We start from the raw sequence: 12183 nt of genomic DNA, 5'->3' as shown, positions 1-12183 counted from the left end.
GAAAATTAGTTCAGAGAAAGAAGAGGAGTTTGAAAAAATTATAAAAGAAAAGGTAAATTCAGCTTAAAAATTCAAAAATATGCCATGGAGAAAGCAGACCTCCTCCGCGAAAATAATGATTTAAAAGAAGAACTGTATAGGTGAGAAATGTTTATTTTTATTTTATTTATTTTATTAATTGGATTTATATGCCGCCCCTCTCTAAGGACTCGGGGTGGCTTACAACATATAAAAACAAATACAATACAAATACAATAGCAAATACAATTAAATTAAAACTATAGAGACAATCTAAAACCCCCAATTATATTAAAAATCAGTCATACCCATTCAAACAACAGCCATACAAACATTTGGTCGGCCAGGGGGACTGAGATCTAACTGCCCCAAGCCTGGTGGCATAAATGAAGTGGGGGGGGGGCAGAGCGAATCTCCAGGGGGAGCTGATTCAGAAGCCCCCACAGAAAAGGCTCTTCACCTACGCACCACCAAATGACATTGTCTAGTTGATGGGACCTGGAGAAGGCCAACTCTGTGGGACCTCACCAATTGCTGGGATTGATGCGGCAGAAGGCGGTCCCACAAGTACCGCCAAGTACCGATGCCATGTATGGCTTTATAGGTCATTACCAACACTTTGAATTGTGTCCAGAAACCAATCAGCAACCAATGCAATCCATGTAGTGTTGGAGAAAAAGGGGCATGTCTAGGAATGCCCATGACCATTTGCACGGCCACATTTTGCACAATTTTAATTTTCCAAACACTCTTCAAAGGTAGCCCCATGTAGAGAGCATTGCAGTAGTTGAATCTCAAGGTGATAAAGGCATGAGCGATTGTGAGTAGAGACTCCCGGTCCAAATAAGGCCAAATACGGAGGATTGAAGCCTTGAAATCAAGCCGTAGCAGAAAATGATCTGACCATGACAAAGGCAACATATTTAAGACCCTTAATTTCAGATCATTGCTCAACTGCTCTGTGGGGAATACCATGTCAGGAGCATGCCCCCCTCATGAGTTGCACCCTAAATTACTTCGGTCAGGTCCAACTCCTGCACCAATCCAGAGGATTCTCCAAGCAACAGGTTAATGTCCACCAAGACAATAAGCTTGGGGAAATCCACTGCCAGCCCAGCTACCTCCTTGAGTAGCGCAGGCAGGGCTGTTGACACGCAGCTGGGAGGCAGGTACATGAGCAACAAGCCCAACTGAACCCCTAGGTCCAACTTCACAAAGAGGGACTCACAACCCGTAATCTCAGGAGCAGCGAGCCTGCGTAGGCTGAAGGTCTTTTTCGCTTTAATAGCCACTCATCCCCCCACCTTCCCTGGGGTCGTGGCTGGTGCCACACCTGCAACCCAGCTGGACACATTTCAGAGAGAGGGACTCCTCCTTCTGGGCCCAGCCAGATCTCAGTAACACATGTCAGGTCAGCCTCCTCATCTAGGAGTAAATCCTGGATGAGGGGAGCTTTATTTACAACTGACCTGGCATTGAATATCAACAGCCTGAGCCTAGGGTCCGAGATTCGCTTGTTGCCAGTACCCCGAGCTAAGCTCACGGGGCCAGAACAAGGGATCGCTTTCAAGCAGCGAGCTCTTGTTCCCCGAGAGCCGCCTACCCCATGTCTCCCAACATATCTGCCTCTCCCCAGCAAAACCGGGATATTCCGGCCCTGTGCCACCCTAGATATGGGCTCCTCCACTCCTCCCACCTTTATATTGCAAGAGGGCTAATACCTCTCTGGTCCTTATATTTTACAGGAAAATGGTAGTACAGTATTGGAAAAATTTACAATAGAAAAAGAACAAATGAAAAGGAAAATCGAGAAACTCAAGCGTGTATGTGCTGAAGTGCTAAGGCGTGAAAGACCTGAGGATTCTGGTAAGGACACAGTTTTGGAAGAATGACCCACTGGATCCCACTTTTAGAGAAAGCACTGAGATGTCATTTCCCATCTTGCACCAAGCCTTGATGACACGTTTGCATTCAGAATTTAGTTTTTACATCGAAACTGAGAGGCAGACTTCTTGGTGAATGTCTATAAAATTCTGTTGCTAATCCTGTTGCCAATCCCCATTTTAAAGGCAGATAAATTATAGACTAAATATAGAATACCAAAAAGACATCTGCTATTTGTTGACCTGCATTATGATCAAACTTTGGAGAAAAAAAGCTGCATATATAAATAGTTGAGCTTGTGATTCATATGAAGCTCTCATCACTATTGCAAATTTTGTTAACGCAGTTGTGATCTCACGCAACCTCACAAAAAGGGTACTGTGAGAAAGCAGCTTGTTGGCCTACTTTGGCAGATTGGCATTTGGGAACAAAGTGAGAACTTTTCCCACACACTAAATCAAAAACATTACCTCTAGAAATTGTTTTGAATATTTTGTGTCTGTTCTGCTATGAAAGAGAAAAATATTCTTTGAATTGAAAGGCTCTTCATGGGGAACATTGACAGCCAAGTACTATGATAGATCCATGATAGTTCAGCAGGTCCATGGTTACATCCCCTACACAGAAGGATTCACATTTTTTAAACAATGTTACTGTTGATGTTTCCTTTTACAATCTGTTAATGTTTTATTTCACTTAGTTACCAAGTATTGCCTTTAGGTAAGGCAAGCCACATATAAATAGAAAATGTGTTTCAGCAGACACTGAAGTCTGCAGGAGATACTCAGAAACTCCGCTGCTCTTGAGACTGAACTATTAGGCCGATGGGAGATGGTCTTTTCCTGCATCATCTCCAGAGTTTACAAGGCAGTCTTGAGGCAGCTGCATTTGGCTACAGCTCTGTCTTTATAAAATCCATAGAACACTTATTTTAGTATGGTCTTTAGGGGCCCATGTTGTTATGGTTTAGATTTTAATTTACCAGTCGCATTTTTCATTATTGTGTCTATTCGTCTAGATCTTTTAGGACAGAAATATTATTTATTTGCTTATCTTTTTATGTTACTTGCGTTCAACACTTGTCCTAAAGGAAAGGTAGCCAGATTTTAACATTGGTAAAGCAGGACACCATTGACCGGGGGTGTTTCTTGATTAAAAATTTGGAGCAACAAAAAGTTTCATAGAACACAAAAATAGTATTGCAATATATATATTTTAATTTTAAGTACAATTTACAAATATAATAGATTAAAAAGTTATGCATAGTATTATTTTATTCTTTGCCATATTTAATGCCATATAATGCTCGCTACTATTTCAGCCATTATTTTCTTCTTTATTTTCCTGTATGTTCTGGAACCTCAGAAAGAAAGCAGGTTTTTCAAGTTCCGTGCTAAGTAAAACTTCTTCCATATTTTTAATAGTTGTCATCCTGTTAGTTTCTGTTTCTTGCATTTTTGCCTCCATCTTTTCACTCTTCTCTTCTATTTCTTTTATTTTTGGCTCATTCTTTGATAATGTTTATTGAATAGACTCTATTTTCCCATCCATTTTGACTACTCTATCCTCTACTCTTTTAATATTACCCCTCATATCTTCCATGTTTTCTGTCATCTTTTCATAATTTTGATTGATTGCTGCATCCTTACCATGGATTGGAATGTAGTCGCTGAAGACATCGACATTTTACTGCATTCCAATACAAAACTGGCAAAAAGCCAGTTTTAAATTAAATATTTTAAATATTTTAAATATTTCCAGAATATAACTCCAATTAACCATATACTTCTATTATATTTATTTAAACTATTTCAAAAAAGAGTTGCTAGGTGTCAGGTTTGTCTATTAATATCTCTGCCTCTCTAATATTGAATAGTTAATGTAATTAAAAATTAAAGATCTAATAATTAATAATAATAACAAGCAAGCAATCTATCACTACAGTAGGTAATAAAGCAAATCAATCAATGACAGTTCATTTACAAAGCAATGTTAAAGTAGCCAATAAATAGTTAAGTAATTTTGATTAATCAGGTTTGATCAGTATTTATATTAATTCTATATTTAATATGGAATCAATTGTAAATGAATATCAGAAGAGGAAAGAGAGAAATAGGAATTAGGATATACCTAGACAGTTTTACATTGATTATTAAATAAGATCAGTTTTGAACTCTTAATGTTATTAAGTTAGTTAAGAACCCAATTGTCTTCTAATTAATGTATCAGTCTGACCCAATCCTAAATTAATTCAACAATGTTCCTTATTGGTCATCAAGTTGCTTCTAATCTGTTTATATCCAAATTAATAAACCCGCTGAGCTGGTGATACAGTACTCCCTTTATTTTCAGCGTGGGGCTTCCGGTTTGCCTAGTCACCTCTAAGTCTTCTGTTCTTTCAACTTGCACAAAACTTCATATACATTCAAAAAACCCACCTTGCCCTTTGCTATTCAAACAGCTCGTCCGGAATGATTCCCAAGTAGGTCTACATTTGGTATTAGGAGGAGGGAGTCTGTGGCTGGTCTCCTATCTCCGAGCTCTGATTTCCGATCTCCAATCACCCGTCCGCCACTTCAACTCTTTCTCCTCACTCATCTTTCAAGTCCTCACTGTTCCTGATGAAATGCAATGACTGCTGCGTTGCCCCTTGGAACTCCCGATCAAATCGAATACAATCAAATCAATCCAACCAGACAGCATCAAGGGCTCCTCTCTCCAAGTCATTCTACTATTACCACCTCTCACTCCGAACCTTTCCACAAATCTGCAATCCCCATCCGTTTTAGTCCCTTATTTGGCTTATTTTGGCTGTTATTTCTTGCTTCCCTTTTAAGTGTCAAGCAGCTGCATCAGCTGTGGTCCTAATGGTATTTCTCGCTCTCTGGGGGATCACCTTAACACCACAGATACACAGGAAGTTCCTCTTTAAGTTGTGGAGGCTCTCCAAGCTGCAACCAAAAAAGCTCAAAAGCAGAGAACAGCCCTGGAGTTCACTGGAGGCTGCCCTGCCATGATGCGATGTCAAGTTGGAAGTAAAAAAAAAAAAAAATCAGGACTTTTTAAAAATGCTGCGGGATGTGGGACAAATTGTTAAAAATTGGGACTGTCCTGTCCAAAAGTGGGACATCTGGTCACCTTACCTAAAGGATCAGAGTAGAGGAATTAGAGGGCAAATATAATTTTAAAATTATGTGCTATTCTGGACACTGTCTCTCAAGTCTAGATTCCAATTTTGGAAATAAAAATGTCAAGTCTGTTCTGCATTCTCACCTATTACTTTGTCTTCTAGTTTCCATTACTGATTTTGCGATGGAAAACAATTCGTCGACAAAATTAAGAGAAAACATGAAACGTCTCCAAAAGGAGGTAAGAGAAAACATTTGTTCATACGCTGTCACAGTAAATGTGTGATGGAACATATAGAAATTTTAGGCAGGTAGCTAGGTAGCTAGGTAGGGATAGATAGATAGGATAGATAGATAGATAGATAGATAGATAGATAGATAGATAGATAGATAGATAGATAGATAGATAGATAGATAGTATAGATAGAGAGAGACAGACAGACAGTCAATCAGACAGATAGATAGAAAGAACAGTAGGTACTTGGAGAAACACAGATAGACAGACAGATAGAATATGAATTGTGATTTCTATTTATCCTCAATTGACCGTTTAGGTTTTTGTTTTGACCTTTGAAATACATTGTTAGCTTGCATTAGCAACCCAAGAAAGCCAGTTTGGTATCGTGGTTAAGGCATCACCCTGCGCACCCAGAGACCGACATTCCTTGCCCCACTTTAGGCACAAAGCCAAGTGGGTGACCCTGACCCAGTCACCTTTTCTTCCCCTACAAAGGAGGCAACACCAAACCACTTCTGAAAAATCTTGTTAGGAAAAAAACAGGAACTCATCCGACCGAGAAGAAACTGGACTTTCCTTTTTGTTTGTTTGGGGTTTTTTCAAAATTTTTAGACCGTAATCCAAGAAGTTTCTTCAGTTTTGGAAGAATAGTAAAATGTTATTTTTTTCAGTAGTGTGAATTTCTAGGCATGTGTCAAAGATTAGATGGCAGAGATATAGTTGGTACCCCAGATTTGAAGAGGAAACAATGTTTAACATCAACCCAAGTCATTTAGAATTGTTGATAGAAAAATTAGTGTCTTTAATCACTGTCAATTTGCTTTTTTAAAATAGGGTATTTTGTCTCCGGAAGGAGAAAGTTCGAGACTTCGTCTTCTGGCACAAAGACATGCTGAGGTATATAATGTATACTTGTAGCTCACCTTAGAATATAATTATGAGAAAAATGAAAATAAATGATTTTTTCACAATTGGTAATGGTTAATAATGCATGTGCAGCATATTTTATGTAGTACAGTGAACCCTCGAGTTTCACGTCCTCAAGGATCGCGAAAGGGCTATTTCGCTAGTTTTCAACCCGGAAGTAAACTCCACCATCTGCGCATGCGTGCCCTTCCACGCATGCGTAGATGGTGGAGTTTCCCCGCCGGGCAGAGGCTTCCCTGGGTCTTCCCCCTCTTGCCCCAGTAAGACCCCAGCGGCGGTGGGCTGGAGCGCGAGCTTGGGGCAGCCTAGCTCCGCTTCCCAGCTGGGAAGCGGAGCCGGCAACAGCGTGGGCGGGCGGGCGGCACGCGCGAGCTTGGGGCAGCCTAGCTCCGCTTCCCAGCTGGGAAGCGGAGCCGGCAACTGGGCGGGCGGGCGGCGCGCGCGAGCTTGGGGCAGCCTAGCTCCGCTTCCCAGCTGGGAAGCGGAGCCGGCAACAGCGTGGGCGGGCGGGCGGCGCGCGTGAGCTTGGGGCAGCCTAGCTCCGCTTCCCAGCTGGGAAGCGGAGCCGGCAACAGCGTGGGCGGGCGGCGCGCGCGAGCTTGGGGCAGCCTAGCTTCGCTTCCCAGCTGGGAAGCGGAGCCGGCAACAGCGTGGGCGGGCGGGCGGCGCGCGCGAGCTTGGGGCAGCCTAGCTCCGCTTCCCAGCTGGGAAGCGGAGCCGGCAACGCGCGCGCGCTTGGGGAAACCCCAGATCCGCTCCCCAGCTGGGGAGCAGCCCCAGCAACGCGCGCGCGCTTGGGGAAACCCCAGATCCGCTCCCCAGCTGGGAAGCGGAGCCGGCAACGCGCGCGCGCTTGGGGAAACCCCAGATCCGCTCCCCAGCTGGGGAGCAGCCCCAGCAACGCGCGCGCGCTTGGGGAAACCCCAGATCCGCTCCCCAGCTGGGGAGCAGCCCCAGCAACGCGCGCGCGCTTGGGGAAACCCCAGATCCGCTCCCCAGCTGGGAAGCGGAGCCGGCAACGCGCGCGCGCTTGGGGAAACCCCAGATCCGCTCCCCAGCTGGGGAGCAGCCCCAGCAACGCGCGCGCGCTTGGGGAAACCCCAGATCCTCTCCCCAGCTGGGAAGCGGAGCCGGCAACGCGCGCGCGCTTGGGGAAACCCCAGATCCGCTCCCCAGCTGGGGAGCAGCCCCAGCAACGCGCGCGCGCTTGGGGAAACCCCAGATCCGCTCCCCAGCTGGGGGGCGGCCCCAGCAACGCGCGCGCGCTCCCCAGCAACGCGCTGCGGGCTGGTGTTTTTACTTCCGCACCGCTACTTCGCGAAAAATCGATCATCGCTTGGGGTCCTGGAACAGAACCCTCGCGATGATCGAGGGTTCACTGTATATATGTTCGCTTTATATTTCTATTGCATATATGAAATCCATACACACATCTTATACAGACTAGTTTATTTGTAATTTCTGTAAAAGAATGGCAATTATCAGAGCTGATGCTAATTCTTGGTCGGTTCCTTCTTTGCTACATTAGCTAGTTTCCTTGGCCACATACAATACCAATAGCAGTGAAATAAAATTTAGATGATTCATAATTGTTTTGAACCACTGTGTTTTACATTTCCTAAAGAAATTAACTAAGACTACTTTTTTTTCTAGCCCAGCATAAAGTTGCGTTCCCATCAGGTAAGCAATCTAGTACATAAGGAACCTGTTGAGTGTGCATGACCGAGACATAGTTCATATCATAAAAAGAGGGGGGAAAGCCCAGTGTGACTGGGTAGTGAGGGGTAGCAAGTGGGCTGCTACGGAAATATATTCCTGACTTATGATCTATTTTGGCTTCTCTATATTGTTCAGACAAAAGCGGAAAGAGCAGATGCTGATTTGAAGAGAGTGAGGGAGCAGAGATATATGCAAGTCTTCACATAGTTCATCAAATCTTTGCACAATCATTTTAAGTTCACCCTGTCTGTATGACATTCATAATTTCATAAGGTATTTTTAATGTGTATTTAATAAAAATTGAATAAAAAGGTTGATAATTCAAGTTAAAAAAACCCTGGGGGCTAATTTCTCTCTGGTCTTCATTATTTGCAGGAAGACAATGGAAATTTCTAAACTGTTAACTGAAAAACAAGAATTAGAAATAAAAAATAATGAACTTTTTAAGGAAAATAAGAAACTTTGCAAAGAAAAAAATGAAATTTCTGAAGAGTTTGAAGAAAAGTTGAGGAGGTGAGAAAATTTTAGATAGCAACCCTGACTTTCTCGTCGTTTCTTCAATATTTCAATTAGTTTTAATTTTAAACAAGTTTTACAATTTGAGTAAAAAAACCTAAGGGGGCTAACTTCACTCTGCTCTTGATATTTTACAGGAAAATTACTTCAGAGAAAGAAGACGAGATTCAAAAAATTATAAAAGAAAATGAAAGTCTCAGCACAAAAATTAAAAAAGATGCCATTGAGAAAGTAGAGCTCCTCCACGAAATTAATGAATTGAAAGAAGAACTGCATAGGTGAGAAATGTTTATTTTTATTTTATTTATTTTATTTATTGGATTTATATGCCGCCCCTCTCTAAGGACTCGGGGTGGCTTACAACATATAAAAACATATACAATACAAATACAATAGCAAATCCAATTAAATTAAAACTATAGAGACAATCTAAAAACCCCAATTATATTAAAAATCAGTCATACCCATTCAAACAACAGCCATACAAACATTTGGTCGGCCAGGGGGACTGAGATCTAACTGCCCCAAGCCTAGTGGCATAAATGAAGGGGGGGCAGAGCGAATCTCCAGGGGGAGCTGATTCAGAAGCCCCCACAGAAAAGGCTCTTCACCTACGCACCACCAAACGACATTGATGGGACCTGGAGAAGGCCAACTCTGTGGGACCTCACCAATTGCTGGGATTGATGTGGCAGAAGGCGGTCCCACAAGTACCGCCAAGTACCGATGCCATGTTTGGCTTTATAGGTCATTACCAACACTTTGAATTGTGTCCAGAAACCAATCAGCAACCAATGCAATCCACGTAGTGTTGGAGAAAGAGGGGCATGTCTAGGAATGCCCATGACCATTTGCACGGCCACATTTTGCACAATTTTAATTTTCCAAACACTCTTCAAAGGTAGCCCCATGTAGAGAGCATTGCAGTAGTTGAATCTCAAGGTGATAAAGGCATGAGCGACTGTGAGTAGAGACTCCCGGTCCAAATAAGGCCGCTACTGGTGCACCAGGCAAACGTGCCCCTTGCCACAGCTGAAAGATGATGTTCTTTCCCCCCCAGAGTAATGGACCAGCAGATGGAAGTATCCTCTGAAAGCTTTCTGGATCCATCAGGTGCCTGGGAAGGAATCCCCTAATCAGTTCCATCTCCCTGCAGAGTAGGATTGAAGCCTTGAAATCAAGCCGTAGCAGAAAATGATCTGACCATGACAAAGGCAACATATTTAAGACCCTTAATTTCAGATCATTGTTCAACTGCTCTGTGGGGAATACCATGTCAGGAGCATGCCCCCCTCATGAGTTGCACCCTAAATTACTTCGGTCAGGTCCAACTCCTGCACCAATCCAGAGGATTCTCCGAGCAACAGGTTAATGTCCACCAAGACAATAAGCTTGGGGAACTCCACTGCCAGCCCAGCTTCCTCCTCGAGTAGCGCAGGCAGGGCTGTTGACACGCAGCTGGGAGGCAGGTACATGAGCAACAAGCCCAACTGAACCCCTAGGTCCAACTTCACAAAGAGGGACTCACAACCCGTAATCTCAGGAGCAGCGAGCCTGCGTAGGCTGAAGGTCTTTTTCGCTATAATAGCCACTCATCCCACCTTCCCTGGGGTCTTGGCTGGTGCCACACCTGCAACCCAGCTGGGCACATTTCAGAGAGAGGGACTCCTCCTTCTGGGCCCAGCCAGATCTCAGTAACACATGTCAGGTCAGCCTCCTCATCTAGGAGTAAATCCTGGATGAGGGGAGCTTTATTTACAACTGACCTGGCATTGAATATCAACAGCCTGAGCCTAGGGTTCGAGATTCGCTTGTCGCCAGTACCCCGAGCTAAGCTCATGGGGCCAGAACAAGGGATTGCTTTCAAGCAGCGAGCTCTTGTTCCCCGAGAGCAGCCTACCCCATGTCTCCCAACATATCTGCCTCTCCCCAGCAAAACTGGGATATTCCGGCCCTGTGCCACCCTAGATATGGGCTCCTCCACTCCTCCCGCCTCTATATTGCAAGAGGGCTAATATCTCTCTGGTCCTTATATTTTACAGGAAAATGGCAGTAATGGAAAAAATTACAATAGAAAAAGAACAAATGAAAATTGAAATGGAAAAAATCACATTCCAAAAAATGGATAAAATTGATAAAAATGAGGAGCTCTGCCGAGAACATTACAAATTTCAGTGGAGGTGAGAAATTTTTAGATAGCCACCAGAAACTACAGAGGAAAGGCTCGTAAGTCTTCACATAGTTCATCAAATCTTTGCACAATCCTATTAAGTTCACCCTGTCTGTATGACATTCATAATTTCATAAGGTATTTTTAATGTGTATTTAATAAAAATTGAATAAAAAGGTTGATAATTCAAGTTAAAAAAAACCCCTGGGGGCTAATTTCTCTCTGGTCTTCATTATTTGCAGGAAGACAATGGAAATTTCGAAACTCCAGAATGAAAAAGAAGAATTAGAAATAAAAATTAATGAACTTGTTAAGGAAAATAAGCAACTTTGCAAAGAAAAAAAATGAAATTTCTGAGGAGTTTGAAGAAAACTTGAGGAAGTGTTTGCGTTTGCGTCAAGGCTTCTAGACCAGTGATGGGCAACCTTTTGAGCTTAGTGTGTCAAAATTCGCCAAAAAACCGAGCATAACTCGGGTGGTGTGTCACCTTGAGAAAAAAAACATAATTTTGTGCTAAAAGTGTCTGGTAACCGATTCCAGTCACTCCAAATTTCCCGTTCATAGTGGCACTCCTCTTGATTCTCCAAGCGGCACCTTTCTAGATTCTCAAGCTTTGACCTCAAGTCAACAAACAAGCTTCGCCGAGTCTTACTTTCACTTTGTGGAATAGTCCCCGGACTCTTTTTTTAAAAAAAACTCCTGCAGGAAAGGGAGGGGCGCCCTTGCCCCAAAGACTCACTGAAACGGCGAATTCTCACGTGAATTGCAGGTTATTTCCAGAAGCCTGGGACAGATATCCTTGCAAAGGTTTGACAGAAAAAGCAAGCAAAGAGCAAACTTCAAAGGAAGGGAAAAGACGGGAGGGAAGGAGGAGATGAAAGGAGGAAGGGAGGGAGCAGAGAGAGGAAGGAAGGAAGGAAGGAGAGAGAGAGAGAAAGAATGGTAAGAAGGAAGGAAGACAGAAAGAAAGAGGGAGAGAGAAAGAGGGAGAGAAAGAAAGGAAAGAAAGAAAGAAAGATGGTAAGAAGTTAGATAGAAAGAAAAAGAGAGAGAGATGGAAAAAATGAAGGAGGGAAGGACGGAAGAGAGAATGAAAGAGAGAAAAAAAGAAGTAAGGAAAGAAAGAAAGAAAAAGAAGGAAGGAAGGAGAGAGAGAAAAAAGAAAGGTAATAAGGAAGGAAGATAGAAAGAAACAAAGTGGGAGAGAGAGAAAGAGAGAAACAAAGGAAAGAATGAAAGATGGTAGGAAGACAGAAAGAAAGAGACAGAGAGAGAAGGAAGGAGAGAGAGAGAGAAAGAAAGAAAAAGAGAGAATGAAAGAAAGAAGAAAGAAAGATCCCATGGGCTTTGAAAAGGGGGGGGCACGTCGAAGGGCAGCCCAGCCTCTCTCTTTCCGGCGAGAAGCGGGAATAGCCCAAGGAGCAAGGCCCTCTCCAGACTGCGCCCAGCTGAAACTGCAGGAAGAAAGCAAAGGCCACTCCGCCAGTTGCCTCCGTTGCCCAATTCCTGGCATAGAAAATCGAACAGAGGGAGGGGGAGCTTCATCCGGAAAAGCGAATGGAAGAGCTACGGGAACGTTCCCC

At 43.4% G+C, this 12183-nt stretch overlaps 1 protein-coding gene across 2 annotated transcripts; it reads left to right on the top strand.

Moving 5' to 3' along the window:
• Positions 1-11616, top strand: LOC139164496 (golgin subfamily A member 6-like protein 26). 2 transcript variants are annotated; one of them, XM_070746695.1, is made up of 10 exons: positions 1-140; positions 1764-1884; positions 5195-5271; positions 6103-6165; positions 7849-7875; positions 8050-8187; positions 8290-8427; positions 8568-8708; positions 10473-10610; positions 10843-11616. In XM_070746695.1, the coding sequence occupies exons 2-6, from the start codon at positions 1812-1814 to the stop codon at positions 8119-8121; spliced, it is 312 nt and encodes a 103-aa protein (XP_070602796.1). In that variant the 5' UTR covers positions 1-140; positions 1764-1811; the 3' UTR covers positions 8122-8187; positions 8290-8427; positions 8568-8708; positions 10473-10610; positions 10843-11616. The 2 variants fall into 2 exon arrangements, with proteins under 2 accessions (XP_070602796.1, XP_070602795.1); XM_070746694.1 differs by lacking the exons at positions 1-140; positions 1764-1884 and having other exon boundaries at positions 5114-5271.
• The last annotated feature ends 567 nt before the right edge of the window (positions 11617-12183 follow it).

The sequence above is a fragment of the Erythrolamprus reginae genome, chromosome 3 (genome assembly GCF_031021105.1).
Source record: "Erythrolamprus reginae isolate rEryReg1 chromosome 3, rEryReg1.hap1, whole genome shotgun sequence".
Classification (NCBI taxonomy): Eukaryota; Metazoa; Chordata; class Lepidosauria; order Squamata; family Dipsadidae; genus Erythrolamprus; species Erythrolamprus reginae.
Note: the sequence above shows the minus strand (reverse complement) of the source record. Positions and strands in the feature narration are given on the sequence as shown.

Coding starts and splice junctions, on each gene's coding strand:
- LOC139164496 (XM_070746694.1), top strand. CDS start 8,297: ATGGAAATTTCTAAACTGTTAACTGAAAAACAAGAATTAGAAATAAAA. Junction 8,709..10,472: donor TTGAAAGAAGAACTGCATAG/GTGAGAAATGTT, acceptor TATATTTTACAG/GAAAATGGCAGTAATGGAAA. Junction 10,611..10,842: donor CATTACAAATTTCAGTGGAG/GTGAGAAATTTT, acceptor CATTATTTGCAG/GAAGACAATGGAAATTTCGA.